Source organism: Orcinus orca, chromosome 21 (assembly GCF_937001465.1).
Source record: "Orcinus orca chromosome 21, mOrcOrc1.1, whole genome shotgun sequence".
NCBI classification, from domain to species: Eukaryota; Metazoa; Chordata; class Mammalia; order Artiodactyla; family Delphinidae; genus Orcinus; species Orcinus orca.
In genome coordinates, this window is record NC_064579.1 from 21,855,108 (window position 1) to 21,877,849 (window position 22,742).

At 43.8% G+C, this 22,742-nt stretch overlaps 1 protein-coding gene across 12 annotated transcripts in view; it reads right to left on the minus strand.

Moving 5' to 3' along the window:
- The window catches only part of SNX25 (sorting nexin 25), a 110,413-nt gene extending 92,175 nt beyond the window's left edge, over nt 1-18,238 (minus strand). For all 12 annotated transcript variants that reach the window (XR_004478030.2, XR_004478029.2, XR_004478031.2 and 9 more), the window contains exon 1: nt 17,603-18,238. Coding sequence is in view for 8 of the 12 variants with exons in the window: in XM_033409261.2 (XP_033265152.1) it covers nt 17,603-17,968 (366 nt within the window). In the remaining 4 variants the exon portion in view is untranslated. The remainder of the gene's footprint in view (nt 1-17,602) is intronic.
- Between the last annotated feature and the right edge of the window lie 4,504 nt (nt 18,239-22,742).

Consider the following 22,742-nt stretch of genomic DNA (forward strand, 5'->3'; position numbering starts at 1 on the left):
TAAATTTAAGAAAATTGAAATCATATAATGTTTAACCATGAGTTAGAAAAGGTCTTCTTCTCCTTATCGCTAAAAGAAATTTGTCAAACATATACTGAGAGGTTATCATTTAGGGAGACTGTATTGACAGAAAGTAGTGGTTTTGTGTGTTTTTACCCCTCTTAATTAAGAATAATTTCTGGGGGCTTCCCTGGTGGCGCAGTGGTTGAGAGTCCGCCTGCCAATGCAGGGGACGCGGGTTCGTGCCCCGGTCCGGGAGGATCCCACATGCCGCGGAGCGGCTGGGCCCGTGAGCCATGGCCGCTGAGCCTGCGCGTCCGGAGCCTGTGCTCCGCAACGGGAGAGGCCACAACAGTGAGAGGCCCACGTACCGCAAAAAAAAAAAAAAAAAAAAAAAAAAAGAATAATTTCTGTTTTAGATATTAGGAGAAGCTATTCTTTGAAATTCAAACCTACAAATGTTCTCATATGGTTTTTCTAGATTCCAAAGATGCTTCAATTTCTTTTAAAAATACTATTTCTAATTATATCAAGTGTAGAGACACATTCTATATTATAGATGCAATTCAAAATTAAATCAACTGATAACACCATTATCCAGAGATAATCACTATTGATATTTTGGTCCATTTCCTCCTAGTTAGCGACTCCAATCCTTACTATTACTTACTTTGGACAACGTACTTTTCTGTACCTCATGTCCTCATCTGTAAAACAAAGATAACAGCAGTACCTACCTCTTAGGGTTGATACGAGCATTAACTGAGTTAACACACATGCAGCACTTAAACAATGCCTGACAACACATTATTAATTATAAAAATTACTATTGGTGCTTTTTTATTTTCATACACTTTTTTTTTTTTTTTTGCGTTATGCGGGCCTCTCACTGCTGCGGCCTCTCCCGTTGCGGAGCACAGGCTCGGGACGCGCAGGCTCAGCGGCCATGGCTCTCGGGCCTAGCCGCTCCACGGCATGTGGGATCCTCCCGGACCGGGGCACGAACCCGTGTCCCCTGCATCGGCAGGCGGACTCTCAACCACTGCGCCACCAGGGAAGCCCTTATTTTCATACACTTTTGAAGAAATTAGGATCATAGTACTCACACAGTTCTGCACCTGGTTTTTCATGCTCAATATTATATCATGAGCATCTTTTATGTAATGAAAGATTTGGAACATATTATTTTGACTGACTTATACTGTAATTTAACTATAACTACTGCGTATTTACTTTGGCCTCACCATTTTTTCCCATTTTAAATGAAAAACATATTCCTTTCCATGCTATTGATCTAAGTGTAGTACCACCAAAAATGTTCTAAAAAATACTAAAAGTGTGAACCATACAGTGGATTTGGACTCTGACTGCAAAGGACTGTGCGCCTCGAGAATGTTGATGTGCTTCAAGCAGAGTCTTCTATCAGCCAACGAGAAACTGAAGGGACAACAGGGCGTGGGGGGTAGGGGACACTGAAGCACAAACTATGCAAAGCTGAACAGGAAAAGTCCCTTTCCAGACTCTTCAACCAACACTAACCTACGTGCCTTGAAAGCCCAACACTGCAGGGTATTTATTTCCAGGTGGGGAGATGAGTGATGGCCACACGGGCAGGTCAGGGCCTTCTCTACCCTCAGGGATACTTACACAGTAAAGTAAACCACTCTGGCCTCTGGAAGCATAAATCTCTATCATGATTTTACCTAAAATGAACTTGGCAAGAGATCAATGGTAGATTAGATTATCAGTAGCTTCTGTAGCTTATTACTCCAGTTATCGAAGTATTGTTGCGTTCAGGCTGAAGGCCAACCCTGCCTGCATGTGGATGTAGGAATCAAGGTTCTGTTTCCATTTCTACAATGAAAGATAATCAGGATAGATCCTGAGACTAGATCCTATGACTGGGCATGAAATCAGCTAGATCTTTTCTCTGAACAAACCTGAAACTCAAATGTGTTTCAGGATGGAGCATAACCCCATTATTATTACTATGGCAAAAGCATATGACATCACACGATAGTGGCAAGAGCACTTAATTGAAACCCAGGTAAAAGTAGGCGATAGTTGATTCTTTGCCATTTTCTTGCTGCTTATAATGAACATGTCCATTTCTCTGAGATTCAGTTTAAATAATGTCTGCCCTATTTATACTAAAGGATTATTATGCACCTCAAGAAGGATAATGCACGTAAAAGGGCTTTTTTTACATTACAAAACAGTATTCAAATATAGATTGTTATTATGGTGCCAAAAGTCTTAGTCCAAATTTTTTACGATGTTAATCAAAGAGTGATTATAGTTATATTACACGTGATTAGTATTATGACCTATCATACTTTCGGATTTGACAAGTATCACAAGCAGATTCCTTTAATAATGTTTCTTGGTGATTAATCTGCTTTCTAAGAGAAAAATGATTATTAATGCAAATGCAAAATCAATAGAGGTATTTCTTGAGATAGGCTAATATACTAAGGATTGTTTTTCCATTCAGTTGGAAGAATTAAGACTTGTGGGAAGAAAATATGTGCTTCATTTCTAATGTCAAGGACTCAAGTCTGAAGATCCTTAGAAAACACACTCCACTTGATTACAAGGGAAATTTAAGTATATTTCAAACCAGACACAGATTTGGAAACTGAAATTATAACATGCACTTGAAAGTATACAGGCAGCAGCAGTTTGTCTAAACTGGCAAATATAGAACAGAGACTAGGGCTGGGGGAGAAGAATGAAGAAAAAGCACATTGGCTTAGGAAAGATCACTGAAAACTGGCATTAGCTTTTTGCATTCCTGCAAAGGTCTGTAGGAATAAAAATTCTGTAGCCATTTTATCACTGGTTTCCATTGTAATTTTGAGCTCATAAGGGAAATCAGAGGTTTCCAAGATATGAATCACATTTCCATCAACTCATTCAATCATCTCACACATACTAAGGACTCTGTGCGTCTGCCACTTAGTTGGGTACCAGAGACAAAGGTAAATACATGACATTCTCTGTGCTCAAGGGGCTTAATCTATCCCTGATGGAACAGAAGCTCATAATCGAGTAACTGATGAGCTCTAACAATGGGGCAGGCTCTGCTTAGGAATTCTAACATTCTTCCCATTCTGGTATCTCCTCTACATTCCACACTCCGGTCCAGGTCACAGGAGAAGAGCTACTCAAATATACAACCAATCCATGAGATCATTTCATAAGAATTTTGAAGTTCATACGTACTGAAGTAAGTTACAAAAATTATTCTCATTTCATAAGAGTTCGCACTGAAACCACTGAATATAAATGTAGAAGAGTGGTTGCCCCTGCTTCAAAGCTATCATGTAACCCAACAACTCAATGAGTCACACAGAACTGCTTTTTTTCACAGAGATCTTTAGTAATGAAAGCAATCACTTTTTTTTTAAACTCTGTTACTGTCCTGGATACCGTAATACCATTCTTATTAAATCTGTTGATTGGCCTTTAAATGAAAACTGGTGATAAGACATTTAGGACCTGGTTAGAAAAATATCACATTGGTAATTTGATTCCAATTCCAGCGGGATTTCTATTTTCATAGTTCCCTTGAAGCGAAAAGCTGAGCTCTGGGCAGTGGCCCGGATAACACACATGTAAGATATTGAGGTGCGTGAGATGGATTACTGCCATAAAACTACTAGTTGCAAAAAAACCAAAAATACAATTCAAACAGGCTGATTTTTACATCCCTCCTAACTGGAGAGTAAAAATCATCTGCCCCAGCCTAGGTCTAGATCATAAAAATTCTTTCTTCCGTTTCTATCTAAAATAAATGTGTTCAAATTCAAAGAATAAAACCTTCCCTCTTGAGAAACATGGTATTAAAGACAAGCCTTAGTGCGGCAGCCACTCTACCTCTGAGCAGAGAGAATGCAGCAACGCTGACTCTCACGGGTGGGTCCGTCAGACACGGACACCGCACGCGGTTCCGAGTTTCCTCGGCCCTTGCTGACATCCGGAGGCCCCCATCCGCTGCCTGAAAATACACTAACTCATTTTCAAGAATCACTTGGGGAATCTGTTCTAATGCAGATTTCTAGATCCTATTCCTCCCTCCCCCCACAAAGATTCTTAATTCAGAAAGTTTATAAGGTGTGTCTTTGACATACAGCATTTTTTAGCAAGAATTCCTAAGTTATTTGTAAATCCTTAGACCCCATTTTGAGAAACACCACTAAGTGGTCGTGACGACAAAAGATTATGACCCCTGAAAAAAGCTGAGAAGTTTTATTCTTTGGAAGATTTATTTTAATACAGGAGTAGAGCAATCATTTTACATAAATTGGGGCAGTCACAAAGGATTCACCGAAGCTCTTTCCACCTGTCTTAAAAATTACCTCAACACGCCATCCTCCTCACTGTGGGCAATTAATTTGCCTCTCAGCTACCAAGACAGTCGAGGCAACCCAGTTTGAAACATCTCAGCTCCCTGCCGGCTGCCTGCGAGCTTCTCTCTCTGCTCCCACTTTTACCTCTTTCCCATTAGTCTCAAGCCTAAACCCTCCACCAGTGCTCTGGTCCTGTCGGCCTGGGCGCTGCTCTAGCAAGCATCCTGTCTCTGGGATTTCCCTCTCTACTTTTCAAGCTTCCTCTTTAACCCAAAGATGTGATTAAATCTCTCCTCAACAACAAAAATTCCCAAAGCACAAGCACCACACGCACCTGTGAATGCCGCCCTCTCTCCTTCTCCTCCAAGCTCCCAGGGGGCACCGTGCACCCCGCCTCAGCCTCCCCACCTGTCCCCCACCCATCACCTGAGAGGATAAATACCACATCTGCCCCACGTCCACCCTGCCCTCCCCAGACACCACCCGCACAGGTGTCCAGGGCCAAATGCAAGGACACTTCCCTGCCCTCTTTCTGGACTCCCCCCACCTCACCCAGCACCTCTGGCCACTGGGTCCCTGTTGCTCTCTTGGCTTCTCTGGGTTTCTCTCTCCTATGCACCGTCCTTCTCACTCCTCTGCCTGCCCTTCAGCTTGCTGCTTCTCAACCACTGCAGGCCACCCTCGGCAGTCTCATGGACCTGTAGCTTTAACTACACGTGCACACTGACCCCCACCAGACCTGTTCCCCTGATCTTTCCCTCTAATGGCAGAGCTGCAAGCCTACCTGCAGGCTGAACATAACCACAGGCATCTCAAAATCCGCATGGTCAAAACTTACCTCCTCACCTTCCACCATCCCAAACCTGCCCACGTGGACCATGTCCATTCAGCCACCCAAGTCAGAAACCTGGAATTCACCTGACTTTTCCCTCTCCTCCCTCCACAAATGTTTATTGGGCAGAACTGAAGAGCGTGGTAGAGTTGACCAGATGGAAGACCTTGAACTAGGTCTTTAACAACAAGAACTGAATGTGCAGAAATGGGGGCAGAGGTCTTCCCAGGGGCCCATGGGTGCAACACGTACACCCCATAAAGGTAAATTCAGGAACAGCGAGAAGCTTGGTTAAAGTGAGGAGTAAGTGAAGGTGTGAAAGGCTAAAAAGAGAGCATCCTCCTATCCTGAAAACCTTGGCTATGAAGCGAAACATTCATTGTTTTGACTCCACTGCTTCCTTCCTCCTTAAAGGACTGGCTAGGCCAGTCACAGCATCATGGTCCCCTCCCGCAGCCAACAATTCCATACAGGCGGGTACCCGCCCAAACCTTGCCAAATAGACACGAAGGGAACACTGCCACTTCATTTCTAAGAACACTTTCCTTGTTCCAAAAGGGCCTTTCCCCATCTAGATCTCATCCTGTGTGGCTATGGTGCCTGAAATGCCTGCAGCCATCTAGCCACTAGCCAGGGCATCAGGCGCACCCACGGGGAGGGCAGAGCTAAGAAAGATACAGAGATGGTGCTGAGGCTGGATACTCCCACGTGGAGCCTGCCCTACCCCTGGGTTATGTATCATTTCTTAAGGTAATAAAACTCCTTGTTGCTTAAAAAAAAAAAAAAAGTAGGGATACAGGTATAAGTCATGTTTAGAAAACACTGGGTTAAAAAACAGCTAAACGGGTTCATTTACTAGGATTTCTCACAACGTTAGCATAGCAATACACAGTGTAAAGCTTCAAGAACTTGGTTTCTCAAATTTATGCGACCCCCCCCGCCCCCCGCAAGCCTCTCATCCTGCCTCTTCTGTTTTTGCAGTATACCTAAAAGCATCTCTGAAATTAAGTGTTTATGGATCATAGCGTAGAAAACTGATTTTTCCTAGAACAGATGAAAAGAATGTATGACTGACTGTTACGATACAGTATAGTGACAGCAGAGTAGCACAGAAAAAGTGCCATGGGACCCCAGAGGCTTCACTGCCGTTCTACGAGGTTCTCACTCAGAATGGCAGATGGGTCTCACGTTATAGCTCAACTCTAGTAAAATTTTAGTGGCTGCCTGGAATGCTATGTTGAAGAGGATTCTGAGGCTTCATCCAGACTCGGGGGGGGGGGAAAAAAAAAGCTGCCTTACCTGATTAGCAATGACTGCCCTGAGCACAGAGAGGGCAGCTGTGACATCACTCTGAGACCTCTGAAGTGACACTAATTCCTAAACAGATCCTAGAACCAGCCCAAAGATTCCCAAGTTTTTTAAAACGTGAATCAGGTTTTAAATTAGACCAAACTAATGTTTAATAATTAAAATGGTAATAAAATGGTTAACTACAGAGACTCCAAAATAAGAAAGACCTGGGTTTATTTTAGTTCTTCCACTTGCTCCGGGCACATGATTTAGCCTCTCTAAACCTCAGTCTTCCCATCTGTAAAATGAGATTAACAGTCCCTACCTCACGTGGAAGATATAAAAATTTAACTGGGTAATGCATATATGCACCTGCATACAGTAAATGCAATCAATATTAAGTTTAGCTATAGCAATTACTAAGGCATTCACTTTATGACATTCACATTATGACTCTTGTAGTGCATTTATTGGTCCACTGTATTCACAGCCATGGGTTAGAGTAAAATGAATCAAACTGAGGCCATAGAAATCATTTTCCTGAACCCATAAACAATGTCAATTTATAGGCTATCATAAGCGAATGGCAAAGACGATTGCAAAGCACTGTTCAAACTAAGTGTTACCTGTCTTGAAGAAGACATAGAGTATATAAATCTAACTATTGAGTGATTATTCTCTGCAAAAGACAGATCTCATACATATTTCTTCCAACCTCTCCACAGAGAAGGCCAAGACACAATGACCAAACCAACAGCTATGAGCCTCCCTAACACCTAGAATGAGTCCCCCACTCTCTCAGGGGCACAGGGCTTTCAGTGCTAGAACCAAGACAGTTCTGAGCAAACCAGGACAACTGGTCACCCTACAAACAAATGAGCAGGTGAAGTCCCAACAGTTGGCTCTGAGTCTGGCTGTGCTGCTCAGAACTGAAACAGAATGAGTTCATGAAATACTATTTTCCCTTAAAAGAAATCAGGGCTCTTTGTGGAGAAATGGCTAATTCCAGGTGTGAGCAGAAAATGCTCAAAATGAACCTGAAATATCTTATTATACCAGATAGCAAGAAAACTCTCAGACTTAGTAGGGTCGTATCAAAAGGACTCAGGAGCCAACTTGAAAAGGTTCCCACTGGGCAGAGATGGGACTGCCTAAGCTTCAAAAAAGATAATAATTACAATCAATTGAAACCCACCAAATACATTCAAATCCATGAGTTCACAGTATTTTCTTAAACACATAACTAATTGGTCACCTTCAGAGGATGATGGGGAACCAACTCATTATCTTGGAAAACTGATCATGGGAAAGAATCTAGCATTTATCCTGCTTTTCTATAGGAACTGTAGCGCTGTGCAAAGAGTAGATGATGGAAAAATGTCTCCCTTAAAAATATTCAAACCAATAAATAAGACAAATGACAGAATTAAAACATCCCTATTCGTCACCCCCTAAAAATTAATAGATCCAGGTATTGAGGATCAACAGCTACTAACATCACAAAAAGAAAGACAACCAGATATTATGTGCCTCCCGATGAAAGGTCACACCACCACCTACAGTCCTGCCAAAGGGGTCAAACACAAGTCTGATCAGGCCTCTGGGTCCAGTGTCAATTTGCAGGACATACAAAGGAGGAAGGAACAAGCTGAGCTGTATCATTCATATGCAGCCAGCAAAATCCAGACTATAGGACACTACAGGACAACTGCTCCAGGTTCTTCAACAGATAACCCATAGGGAAAAGAAAAGGATACTGGGAAGACTTAATTTTTTTCAAATGGGCAAGACTAAACCATAATGTCCACGGATGCATGGTTGACTGATAAAACTGTAACAACACGTAAGGACGTGATTATTATAGAGTCAGGATGGCGTTACTTAGGTGGAAGGGAAGGGAATGCCATTGGGGTGGAGATACGGGGGGCTTCTGGGGCCTCTGGAAGTTACAAGGGTATTGTCTTTATAATCACTCATCCAACTATATGTTTATTTTGTGTAATTTTTCTGAAGCTGCATCTTTATTCTTATAGAAAAGTTTTTTTAAAAAGGTGAAAGTGTAACATCTACCATTTAACACCTTCTAATTCAAAGCACTTTTACAAATACTAGTATTTATATTTTCAAATACTATCACATTGTTCCAAACAACCTCTTAAGGTATTTACTATCTCCACTTTTCAGATAAGGAGACTGGGGCTTAGGAATCTTAAGTAAGTCGCCCACTGTCACAGAGTTATTAAAGCAGAGCCAGATTCAAATTCAAATAACTGGCTGACTCCAGAACCATTCTCTTAATGCCTATGCTCTACTGATCCCCAGGGATTCAGTCACTCAAGACATATTTATTGCTTACCTACTTAATCATGCTAGATGTTAAAGACACAGCGGGGAGTTTCTGCCTTCATGGAGTTCAAGGGTTAATGAGAAAGACGGACAAGGAAATGTCCAAGTATAAAATCACAACTGTGCTAAGTACAATGAAGAAAAGGTCTACGGTGCCACAAGAATATATGAGCCTCTCTGCAAAAGTGATGGCTGAGCACTGAGGAGAAGTCAGCCAGGTAAGGGCGCAGCGGGGCTCCAGGCAGAGCAAGCGATGTTCAAAGTTGCCATCCAAAGAGCAAGGTTGGCACTTCGAGGGCTGAGGATAGAGCATGAGAAGTGAAGGTAATTATGACAGGAGACCAGGCTGGAGAGCTGGCAAGAACAGGAAGCTGACGGCTCTTAATTAAACCTGCTGCAGAAGAGGGATTGGACTGGGTGTGCATTTTTAAGAGAAGGAATTGGGGCTTCCCTGGTGGCGCAGTGGTTAAGAATCTGCCTGCCAATGCAGGGGACACGGGTTCGAGCCCTGGTCTGGGAAGATCCCACATGGCACGGAGCAACTAAGCCCGTGAGCCACAACTACTGAGCCTGTGCATCTGGAGCCTGTGCTCCACAACGGGAGAGGCCGTGACATTGAGAGGCCCACACACCGTGATGAAGAGTGGCCTCCACTCACCACAACTGGAGAAAGCCCTCGCACAGAAACGAAGACCCAACACAGCCAAAAATAAATAAATAAATTAAAAAAAAAAAAAAAAGAGAGAGAGAAGGAATTGGAGGAGCCGACACGGAGGCAGAGAGATGAACTGAGGGGCTACTGCAGTCACCTAGGAGGCACATGATGGCAGCTGGGACCAAGCAGGAGAGATGGAAACAAGTGGATGGACGTAAGATACTCAAGAGGTAAGGAGACAGGTCTGGAGGATGGACTGCACATGGGGAGGAAGGAGAAGGAGAGGTCAGGAAGGACTCGGGCTTCTGGCTGCAGGACTTTCGGAGGTGCTTAGTCACTGATGCAAGGAGCAATGGGAGAGGGACGGAGACACTGATCATAAGACAGATGGGGCCTTGGACCTGTTGAGTTTCAGGCACCACTGAGGGTACCACGTGGAAAGGTCAAGTTAAGCAGTTGAATAAGTGAGTCTAAGCCTGAGGAGTAAATCTCGACTCGGTGTAGAGATGGTTATTGCAGGGGTCCCCAGGGAAGCCCGCCTAAGAGTGAGATACTTCCAAAAATGGGACCTCAAGGATGATCAAAATTAAAATCTAGAAAACAAAGCAACCTCCTGAGCTAATCTAGGGGTTGCAATCTCAGAAAGGTTTAGTGAAATGGGAAAAAAAATCAGAAGGAATATGAGATTAACAACTGTGACTCAGGAAAAACACGTCACAATTTCTGGGATGTTTAAGGTGTTAATTCCACGCCTAACAAGTTGGCAGGGTTTGCACATGGCCCTCAGGTGTATATTTGTTGGGGTATATTTGTATACGAGGAAGAGGCCTTTGGGAGGTGCCTTGTGTGTAGCCGCTCAAGGTTGGAGACAGAGAAAGCTCTGGAGCTAGGAGAGAGAGCCCGAGCTTGACCCCAGGGGCTGCTCTGAGCCAGGTACAGAAAGGAGACAGACAAAAGGGATGGGGCTGTCTTCACAGGAGATGCAAACAAAGACGTAAGCTCCTCAGCTTCTATTACACGGTAAAAAAGAAAAAATTTTAAGTATACCCGAGTGAAAGAAACAAGGCTACATTCTCAACTTCCAAAAAGCACATAAAGCGGCTTTGGCTCAGGAGAAAAACAAAAACAAAACAGAAGGACCAAGCACACCTGGATATCCACTTTTAGGGGACTGAGACAGCAGTAGCCCAAGAAGAAATGTGCTTTTTCACAGACTGGCACGGGTGACAGAAAGAAGGCTCTCTCAAATGTTTTTCAGGCACCAGGAACGGAAGAACATAAGTGAACATATTCATAAACACATAAATACTGCCTGTGGGCTGGCAGAAATGAGGGGAGAGCTGCGGGATGCGGTCCTGCATGAGGAGACAGGAGCAAACCCTAGACAATTTGAGTTACTGCTATTAATGTAAACTCACTCACACATACAAGGTGGGTGAGAACTACAGAAATTCAGGTAACTTTAGAAATGAGTATTTGTTAAAAATGCATCCAACTTTCCAAGAAGTGTATTCTACACTAAAATGAAAGCTTACTAAACAGATCTTAGTGACCTAAACAAGTTCCAGTGTCTTATTCTAAAAATGTACTATTCATTCCGGTTTCCCCTTTGGCCTCGGAGGCATTTTACCTGGAGTTACCATATTCATTTTCCTCTACATCCAGCTCATGGCGTTCATACATGGAAACCCCAGGCTGACTGACAAATGTACCAGGACTGGCCAGTGCCTAGAGTCACTGATAAGCACGGGCCAGCCCTGGGGACAGACTGGCACAGCTCACTCTCCTAACTGCATTCTCTCAAAGCAGCATCTGAGCTGAAAAGCCCACCAAAATGCAACCAAACCCCGCTGGGCTTTCTGGAAAGCTCCACTGTGCTTAGAGAAACTAAATAACACACCCCAGGACTAAAGGAGGGTGTTGGAGTGAGTAACTGAACCCAAGCCCTGGCCCCCCAGGGTACCCAGCAGAGTCCCTGCGAAGGGCTGCCTATCTACCCCTGTCATGTCATCTCCACCCAAACAACCAACCCTCATTTAGAAAGTGACCTAACAGTGAAGTTGGTAAAAATACAAGTTCCAAGTTCGCAAGTCTTTCAAAAGCAAAGCTGCAAAAAAAAAAGGCAAGTTTGTATGCCATCATTTTAATACTAACAGCCTTCTACAGACACTTCCTTTTCTAAAGCCTAAGCCCTCAGCACCAAACTTGCTGAGTCACCTTTTTTTAAGTACAATTGTGTGCACTATTCTGACTGCACAGGGTTCATACATTCTAAGGAATCTAGGGCACTTCCTACCCCCAAAATGATAAGGTTAGGAAATGAAACCTAAGATATTTTTAAGAAGGCAACATTCAATTACTAAGGTTACATCGTAGCATGTTCCCAAAGCAAAAGCAGCTTAAGATTCAAGGGAGTTAGAAATAAGCTTCCTGGGAATGACCAGAATTTAGGCTCCAAGCAGACCACTCAAGCTTGGAGACTTTGGTCTTCACATTTGTGAATAAACAGTAGGACCCTTTGGTTTGGGGCTTGAATTTATTATTTAGAGGGAATGTTAAGATACTCTAGAAAAGATTCTTGAACCAATCTGTAATAACTACTGATAATTAACATGAAAGAACCGTCTCACTCAATCTTGACTTTTCGCCTCCAGACTCCATTCACACAGCTTCATTAACTCTCACTTTTTAATCACTGCAACTGATCAGTGTTTCTCCTGAGTCCCTCCCAATCACATTTCCATTTAACATTTCTAAAGCCCAGCTCTGATGCTACACTCCAGAGCTCAGAAAGTGTGAGTAGCTGCCCCAACTACAGACTATAATCCAACCCTACTCTCCCAGCTGAGGACTTCCACAACCTGGCCCAAACTACCTCTGCAATCCTACCTCCGAGGATTCATCTCATATACTCGCCGGCAACTCAAAACCCAAAAAGTCTCTAAAACGATTTGCTGGGTTTGCTTTGGTTTTGTACAAATTGTGAAAATATATATTGCCGCCTTCAGACAGTTTTGCTAAATTCAAAAACACACACATCATTTCTTAGAATACATTTGCTAGTTTTGATGAGCATTTTTTTATGTTCAGGTTTAATCGTGTATTGTAGCTTCCTACTTTGAAGTTATCACTATTCATATATAACTTATGTTTACTAACTCTTAGAAATAGTTCCTTCATAATAAAGATACAGAAAATAATTTTCCTTTATGTGTAATCACTTTATATATCAAGAGATTATAGGTACCAAAAGGTCCCGTTTTTGAGTACATATTTGTATTTGCTTGTATATACATAATATACATTTGGAAGAATAATCAACTGTTAATAATGGCTGCCTATAAGGAAGGGAGATTTTTTTTCCACTGCATATCTTGTTATATGTGTTTTTATTAAAGCCATGTGATTGTATAACCTGCATAAAAAGTTAAATTTAAAAATTATGATTTGAATGAATTTAAGGCAAACAAACCTTACACTACAGTGTTAGGTAGATTTAAGGGGGTCTCAAAAGCCAACTTCCTCAAAAACATTTTTCCCAGTAGCCACCATGACTTAAATCCCCCAGTCAAAATACAATCAAATATTCTGAAGACAGTAAGTGTATTATGCCACTATCCACTATCAAATTACTGAGGATTAGTTTATCACATTAGCATAATAAAGGGAAGTCACAAAGAGGCTGTGTATAGTCTCCCTAAGTCTTGTTTCTTTTCCTTTTTCCCTCCAGTAACTAAATCAAGTTTGTTTTACTCAAAAGCACTTTTGTATTGGTAAAAGAACTCATTTAGGGATTCTAGAAGTCCTACCCAAGCCAAGTGGCACCATGGGTTGCTGTGTGAATGTTTTTACTGTCTCTATAAACATCTGCTCTCCCCTCCAGTCTTCCCTATCAGTCTAATCTACTCAGCCTGAGAGGATGGGAACAGGGAGAGTCTGTTCACCTTTGATTCCTCCCCAACACTAAAAACACTGCCATGCACTTAACAGAAAGCAATTAGCGAAGCTCTTAGTGACACCTACTGCAAGACTATGATCCCTTCTCTAGGGAACTGTGGTTGAAACTTCAAATCTAAAAATGTCAGTTGGATTCTCAAGTCTGTTCTCATCTCAAACAATAATCCATTCATTCAGGACAAAAACTGACAAGAACTTACTTACGTGCCTGGCACTGACACTCAGCAACTAACTAGGCCAAAACTGATCTCACGAGATCAGAAAAGCAGATATGCACCAGATCTTCAGTAAATGTAAGAGATTTGATGAACTTCTTGAACTTTGCTATCTGTCTAAACTTGGAAAAGTCTTTAATGTTTTCTTCACATAGCAATGGACCTCAGTTTCCCATATGCTACTAATCGCCTGACTTGTGGACTTTCTTGCATCAGCCCTCCAATCCTCATTAGTTAACTGCTTATTTTTTAACTTAATGGGATGTAAATCAAGAAGTATCTAATAAACTACAATGTAAAAGAGAAAAATCCATAATTATTATGTGAATGATTGACTTTTTAAAATTTATTTATCTTATTTATTTTTGGCTGGGTTGGGTCTTCATTGCTGCGCACGGGCTTTCTCTAGTTGCCGTGAGCAGGTGTTACTCTTTGTTGCGATGCACAGGCTTCTCATTGAGGTAGTTTCTCTTGTTGTGGAGCACGGGCTCTAGGCACGCGGGCTTCTGTAGCTGTGGCACGTGGGCTCCAGAGCGCAGGCTCAGTAGTCGTGGCGCACAGGCTTAGTTGCTCCGCGGCATGTGGGCTCTTCCCAGACCAGGGCTCGAACCCGTGTCTCCTGCATTGGCAGGCGGATTCTTAACCACTGCGCCACCAGGGAAGCCCATGATTGACATTTAAAGAAGTTATTCCCTCTTATTCCTATTGCCAAAATGTAAGAAATTATTTCCCTTTTTTCCATTCTATGAAGATGCACTTAGATCCTGCTGGTCCAGGAATGAAAATAAGTTTTCTGAACTACTGATTCACTATTCCCATATTCTTCTTGCTGCTGCCTTGGTTAGATCATGTGCTAGGGTCAAGTAACTGTGGCTAGTGAATCTAAGGCTCTTGGTCCGCATGAGTTAACTGGCCTGGCACAAGACCAAACTACGACCTTGGACTCGGAACACCACACTCTGGCAGCGTACTCAGCAAAGGCGGGCTAGCAGCTGCTGCCCAGGAGCAAGCCAGCCCCATGGCATCACAGCTCCAGTCGGCTGGCCTACAAAAAGCCCAAGTGTTTCTAAAGTGGGGCCCAGGTAGCAACTGTCAAGACTTTACCATCAACCTTTCTGACCTTACACAAGTTTTTGCCATCTGAATATACCACTGGATGTTATTTCTACCCGAGATGAAAATTTAGTTTTACCACTTTAATCAATAGTGATTCCCAGCCAAGTAAAATCAAAATCCTTGCACATAAGAGACGCCCAGTAAATATTAGATTAACTTAAGGGGGAAAGCACAGAGTTAGTGACCGCACACTGACATAATTTTCTTCATTATCATCAGCAAACACTCACAAAAGATGTCAGTCATGAGTCCTAACCGCATAGAGTTGACAGCCAATAACTACCTTGTGAAGCATGCAGGAGCATTTGAACACTCCTAGACATGAAAACACCTTTTCCCTTTTAGTTTAGGCTTCTCTGGTTGCCTGCTTTTAACAGTGTATGCATTTTTTTTCCTCTATAGAAGGAAGCCAAGAAGGAAAAAAAAAAAAGGAAAGAGAAGGAAGGAAAGATGGACAGATAGGATAGATCCCCGTGTCTGACACGTCTAGCTGACACTAGAAGAACCCAAAATATGTAAGAACAAATGAGGATTCTTTTCTTAATGCTGAATCAAAACTTCTGTAGTGAAGTAGTCACTGTATTGTAAGAGGCACCATTTGGTTCACTCCAAAACAGCCTCCCCTCCACCTATGTTAGATGACCGGTGTGGTCCAGCTCCTACCACCACAGAAAGGACAGTTTATACTACACCACATGCTTATGTTTCCATTCATAAAGAACATTGTTTTAAAACCTTAAGCATAAATTATTGGAAATACAGCACAACAAAAGGCTTGAGTAAACTGACTGGTACTGTAAATATATATATATAATTTTATGTGAATAACATGCATTTCAATTCTAAGTAACACAACCTAGAAAGTAAACATCCTAGTGTACTTATTTTCTTATTTAACATTGTAGGAATCTGAATTCAAAAAGAAATGACCAATAATCTACTTTCCTTAAATCATACTTCACCTCTTCTACTGCCTGAAATCTTCGGGTAGTATACATGAGAGATTACATATGCTGCTTCATTTTCTGTCACCTTTAATGTAGTATTTTCTCTGCTTCCTCTACTAAAGCACCTTCCCGGATGATAACCCAAGTTTTACCAGAGGTACAAGTGAGTTGGGAGGTTTGAGGGGATGTATTTTCCAGGAAAAGGGGAGGTAACCCACAACATGAGGCTTCCAAGCCCTCAGAGTGAGCTGCAATCCTACAGCTTTGACCCTGACGCCACCATCTAAACTTCCTGCCCTCACATATCAGGCACTCTTAATCACTTTGACTCTTAGTTACTTTTGGTTTCATAAGCATTTACCACTACCCAAAAGTAACTCCATTTATTTATTGCTTGATTCCCCCATAAGTATACAGTCTCCAGAAAGCAGGGCTTTTGCCTTGTTGATTCAACCCCAGCTTCCAAAATAATACCTGGCTGGCATAAAATACTCAATAAATACGTCCTGAATGAATTACAACGTCTTACAATACTCTAAAGAATTCTAACGTCATTCACAGATCGATAAACCAACTAGTAAAATCTTGGGATCTTTATTTTTTTTATCATTGTAGAGAAAAAGCAAGAGGAAAAATACACCTACTCACCAAGTCTTGCTAAATTAGATATGAAAAAATGGACAGCTGAGTGAAGGTTTTTAAGAGAAATAAACACAACTATGTAATTTGAGACTACTTATGAAAACAGAAGTTCCTGTTCTTTACTATATTGAATTGCTGCTCAGCTTACACAGTGAGGATGCCCCACTCTTTTACCTACAACCCTTCAGCCATTATCTCAGCTCTGCATTCGGAACTGACACACTGAGGAAACGGTACTTTTGGTTAAGAGTGTGATGATTTTCACAAAAAAGTAAGCAAGTCATATCATAAGCAAACACAAAACCCAGGGGGTAATGACACTTCCAACAAATATTCTTAGGAAGTTGAGCCACTGCTATTTCCCTTACCCCAGAGTTCTTGGTCAATTTCAGTTTAATGACAGTATCATTAAGTCAAGCAGGAAGAGTCAAGCTACGACAGAATCAAGTTTCTTTTATAGGGCGGTGAGACGGATGCTGGGAGGTAGGGGAAGCAGTGGTTTGGCACTAAGGAAGCGAAGAGCTCATTTAAAATACTGTCCTTCCCTATATTCTCTATATAACCACCGTTCTTTACTATATCGCCACACCTCACTGATGATAGCCTTCCTTTTGACGCAAAGTACAGTGATTTCGGGCATCCCCTTCCTAATCACTGAAACTGCGATACTTAACATGGTGGAAAACAGGACAGCGTGGTAAAAAGTGTACCCAGGCTTGGGCATGAGGTACCGGATGGGTGACCTAAGCCAAGTCAGCTCCTCTGCGTCAAGCTTCCTCGTCTGTAAAAGGGCATAAAGTCATCCCGACAGGGAACGGTTATCGGAACCCAAGGTAATGACCAGCCCAGGGCGCAGCGCCTGCGTACAGCGACCGCCGCGCTCCCCTCGCTCCCACTCGCTAGCTGCAGAGCCACAGCGAAGGTCTGGAAGGATTGTTCAACTACCGAGGCTGGAAATGAGGATGGTGTCGAGCAACTACATCGCCTACTAACGTGCATCTCGGCAAACCCACGGAGCCCGGAGCCCGCCCCGCGCGGGGGCCGAGGGGACGCGAGGGTCTCCCCGCCGGGCCGGCCCACCCCAAGCCCCGTTTCCCTCGGGCGTCCGCCGAGCCGGGCCGAGAAGACGGGCCCGCCGCGACCCCCGGCCCTCCCGGAGCTGGCGGCGGGCGCCGGAAGCGGGCGGGCCGGGCGAGGCTGCGGGCGGGCGCGCGCGCGGCGGCGGCGGCGGCGGGGAGACCCGTACTCACCTCCGGCGGGCGGCGGGCGGCCGCGGCCAGCCGTCTCCAGGCGGCGGCGAAGTCGGGCGGCGGAGCTCGCGGGCTCCGGCAGACCAGAGAGAACAAGGTCCCCAGCAGGAAGGCGGCCGCAGCGCAGCCCAGGTACAGGCTGAGCCTGAGCAGGACGGTGCCCGGCCCCGCGCTTCCCGCTTCCCAGCAGCCGGGCCCCAGGAAGCAGAGGGGCACGGCGGCGAGGGCGGCCACGGCCACCGGCGCCCGCCAGCTCCCGCCGCCAGGGCCCCCGGGGGCTGCCGCGTCCTCCCGGGAATCCGGCCGCCGCTCGCCCGGGGCTTCCGTGAGGCCGGCGCCGCTGCTGTCGGTGGCCTCGGGGTGCATGCTGCTTCCTGGGCCGCTAAGGACAGGCACATCTCCCGCCCTGCTCTCCCCCGGCGCTGCCCTGGACGGTGGCCTCCAAGCGGCGCCTCCTTCCCTCGCCGCTCCCGCCGCTCTGGAGGCAGAGGGAGTCCGCGCTCATGCCCTCGCCGGCGGCCCAACGAGGGAACGGCTCCAACAGACGCCGCGGAGCTCCTCTCGGCGACCCCTGAGCGCCGCCACGCGGCGCCGGACCTTCAGCTGCCCGGCCGGGCGTGCCCAGGTAGCCGGACCCGGCTGGGACTCGAGCCGGCCGGGTGGGGGCGGGGACGGGGGCGGGGGCGGCCGTGGAGTGCGTGTCAGAAGGGGGCGGAGAGCCACAGCGGCCGGCTGAGCGACTGCTGGGAGGTGCCCGGCCCCGCCCCGCCCGGCCGCCCACCCGCGGTGCGGGGGCGGGGTCCGACTCGCCGCTGCCCAGCGGGGAAGGGGCGCCACCAATCCCGGCGAAAACTGCCTTCCTGCGCTCCTCCCCGCCCCTCCCCCAGCATACCGTCTGTTGATGGACATTTTTGCTGCAGGTGTTAGAAGCGTTTGTAATTCTCGAGCTCAGGTGATCCCTTAATCCTCTCCCCGCGCATCACTGACAAGTAACCTCCTCGCATGCTTACAGCCCGCAAAATTTCTGCGCCGTTTGCACCTGCTATTTAAATAGGCAACCGTTCCTGATCCTCACTTTTAACACAGTTCTCCTAACAACCTTCCCTTTCCCACGCAGCCGCCTCAGGAACGGAATCAGACAAATGTGGAGCAGTAGATGAAGCCTGCAATTCCTACTTACGGAAAGGCCCAAAAAAGTCTGCCTGGTGCCAGAGGGTGTGCACAGCTGCCATAGTCACTGGCTCCAAGTCCCTGTATTTTTGTCGCCGACAATTCAGTACAAATGCTACTACCCACGGAAGTGAAAGTCCAGATAATTTTGGGAGTACATATTTTCTTCTCCTATCATGGTCCCAGCGTTAATATACAGATAATGCTTACTGAGAAGATGCCAACATGCGAAATACTAGAAATTATGAACGCCAGCAAAGCAGCAGATGTATCTTTAATGAATAAAGGAATTCTAAAGACGTTAATGATAATTTAAAAGGGGGTGATAGAGAGGGCAAATCAACAATAGAAAGGGGAAGAAAGGGAAAGAGAGGTAAACAGATGAGAGAAGCCGAGAAGGATACGGGAAACATTAAAAAGCAAAAGCCCAGAACTCTCTCCATGCAGCAGTCATGAAGAATTTCAACAGTTTAAAAGCGCTATTGTTTCCCAATAAATTGAGTTATATCCTGCTTCCCAGGAGACATAGTTAGGAAAAGTAAGCATTAAAATATATTTTCAAATACTGTGACTATACTGGGTTTTTCTATAAGCAATATCTGTCGTTTCAACAGAGGAAAAAATATATAACATTCATACAAAGTAAACTATTTAGTGGATATTTATTCTTTTAAAACAAAGTATTGTCGAAGAGGTTATTAATCAAAAGAAGAAATACCAGTGTCCATAGACATAAACAGCCCACCCATGTATTCACATCATTGTAATAAATTTTCCTGGAATGGCATGGATTTCAAGTGGGAGATGAAGTAGGAGGTCTAAAAAAAATTATCCCTAATATTAAGCCCTAACAAAACAGCGTAGAAATGAATTATTTTATGTACCTATATAAAAATAAATATGTTCACATTTGTCATTTTTTTTAAGTTTATTGGGGTTTTTTTGTTTTTTTATGGTTTTTTGTGGTACGCGGGCCTCTCACTGTTGTGGCCTCTCTCGCTGCGGAGCACAGGCTCCGGACGCGCAGGCGTAAAAACTCTATCTCATTTCGTCATCCCTTATTCCAAAGGAGAAAAAACAGGGTTTAAATCCATGAGCTTAGTACCTGTATTCCATGCTTTTAAAAGTGTTTAGTTTTGTTGCTTTGTGAGTATGGCTCGTATCTTAGCCAGCCCCCTGACAAGTGCAAAGTGATTTATAATAATCACTAAAGTCAGTAAAACCACAATCAGTAAAGGGGAAACTATCTTTTATTGAGAGCCCTGGTCTGTAACTCTTAAGACCACGATCTTTCCAACACACCTGTATATTGTTGCCAGGAATGCAGATCTGGAGAAATGTACATTCGTGGTCAGAAAACTTCCTTAAAGTATATGTCGTATTTGCTAAGTCAGCATTGACAATTCAAACATTTACTTAAAAAAAAAAAACATTTACTTAACAAGTAGTAGTTGGGTTTCTACCCTGTGCAAGGTCTGAGGAACACTGAGAGGTGGTACGATATACAAGGGAGTGCCTGGGATCAGGAGGTATTGAGGGAGAAGTCAGCTATTAAATTAGAATCCGGTGTTCCCTCCCAGAAGTCAGTGTTGAGTCCTACCAGGTCTAAGTTAAAGACCAAATTAAGTAGAGATGCCTTATTTATATTCCTTATGGCCAGCATATTCTGACAGGTTATAATTAAATGCTCCACAGGCTATCTTCATTATTCTCTTATGTAAGATGGGAATGGTGTTTGCCTGAACTCACTGGGATATTATAAGGACAAATTAAGTGAAAATTTGACATTTCGAATATTAGATAGTGTAAATAGGTAGACAACACCCAATCTCTGTCAAAATATGTGATACATCTTCCCCTTCACTATTTAGTATATTTCTCCTTAAACCCCCTGGCTCTCCTTGAAGGTAACCACAGGATTAGAGAGAAAACCACAGTATTTGCCTTTGACCACTTTGGGTAAAATTGTGAATAGGTATTAACATGAATCAAAAGACCTAGGTATCATTATAGTTTCTCCTACTGATTCAGTGCAAGACCCTAACAGGTCCGTTAACCTCTCTTTTCTGTAGTTTTCAAGCAGAGTTTGATTTACAGAAAATACAGATATAAGTATGGTCAAACTTCAAAAAATAAAAGTGAAAAAATTATAAAATACTTTAAAAACAAATAGTAGGGCTTCCCTGGTGGTGCAGTGGTTAAGAATCTGCCTGCCAATGCAGGGGACACGGGTTCGAGCCCTGGTCCGGGAAGATCCCACATGCCACAGAGCAACTAAGCCCGTGAACCACAACTACCGAGCCTGCGCTCTAGGGCCCGCGAGCCACAACCACTGAGCCTGCGCGCCTGGAGCCCGTGCTCTGCAACAAGAGACGCCACCGCAATAAGAAGCCCACGCACCGCAACAAGGAGTGGCCCCCGCTCACAGCAACTAGAGAAAGCCCGCGAGCAGCAACGAAGATGCAATGCAGCCAAAAAAATAAATAAAATAACTAAAATAAATCTATAAAAAAAATAGTAGACTGTTAAAGCTTAAAGGAAACATATGCAGCATTTCGAAGAGGAAAGTGAATCTGAACAAAATTTTAGAACACAGATATATAAATTATGCTGAGTGAGGCTCCTTATTAGTAAGTAAAATTATTCATATTGGGAAACTTTCAGGCAGAAGTGTCTTTGTATTAATCTTCAAAGAGAAAGAGAATTACAAAGGAAAGTATTGTAAACTAAATTAGCTGGTATCAAGATAAAGAATTGATGAGGGTAGATCACACACAAAAAAGGATAATTTCAATTTACTTAAGTTTTGACCTGAAATTTAGGGAAATAGAGTATGTCAATTATCTGCTGTTGTATAACAAACTACCACCAAATAAAAACCATTTTATTTGCTTATGATTTTGTAGGTCAGCAATTGGGCTGGGGTCATTGGGCAGTTAGTTCTGTTCTTCTTGCCTGGGTCACTAACAACGCTGTGATCTCCTGGTGCATAAGCTGGGGCTGCTTGGGCTATGGAGCCTCCATTGAGATGGCTTGTCTCTGCTCCCTGTGTTCTTATCCTCCAAGAGGTAGCTTGGGCTTCTTCACATGACAATCTCAGAGATGTGATATATACTACAAGTTCTTTTTAAGCTTTCGCTTATGTTATGTTTGCTAGCATCCCATTGGCCAAAGCAAATCACGTGGCCCAACCAGGAGTTAAATAGGAGAGGGGGCCTACGTGTGGAGTTAAACATTGGGAGGTGTAATTCATTGGTTCCATTACTTTAACAACCCACCACAATTTACTTTGACAGAATATACTCATCAGTTTTTGTTGGATCATCCAGCTGGTCACCAAAATCAGTAGCATCTAAGGACTTATCCCTCAAATATGTTAAAGTTCACATTTCTTGTTCCTGTTCTTGTTCATAATCTGCGTCCACCTACCTATGAGATAGAGAAAAGAGCCTGGATAACGATAGGGACATAGGAGGCAGTGTACAACTATGTTTGTCAGCTGGAAGTTTGGTGATGTAGCCGTTAGCCTTATTTTACCCTAACATTTTCAAGCTGTGAAACACAAAGCATAAAAGAAAATTCTAAGCTCATTGAGATTTGGATATCCAGTATTATTGGACAGCAGATTATAGAGAAAGAAAATAAATTGTTTACTTTTTATCTAATTTCTCCAAAATATATGCACGCTGAAAAACTTTGAACTGACTTATATGCTGTTTCATATTTGTCATGAGTAGAATAAAATATAAAGTAGGCAGCGCACAATTATTACACGTACTTGCATAAGTTAGGAAAGGATCTTGAATAGTTTAAGATTAATGCTATGCATTTAAGATTATATAAAGCTTTCCTTTTTTTTTGCGGTACACGGGCCTCTCACTGTTGTGGCCTCTCCCACTGCAGAGCACAGGCTCCGGACGCGCAGGCTCAGCGGCCATGGCCCACGGGCCCAGCCGCTCTGCGGCATGTG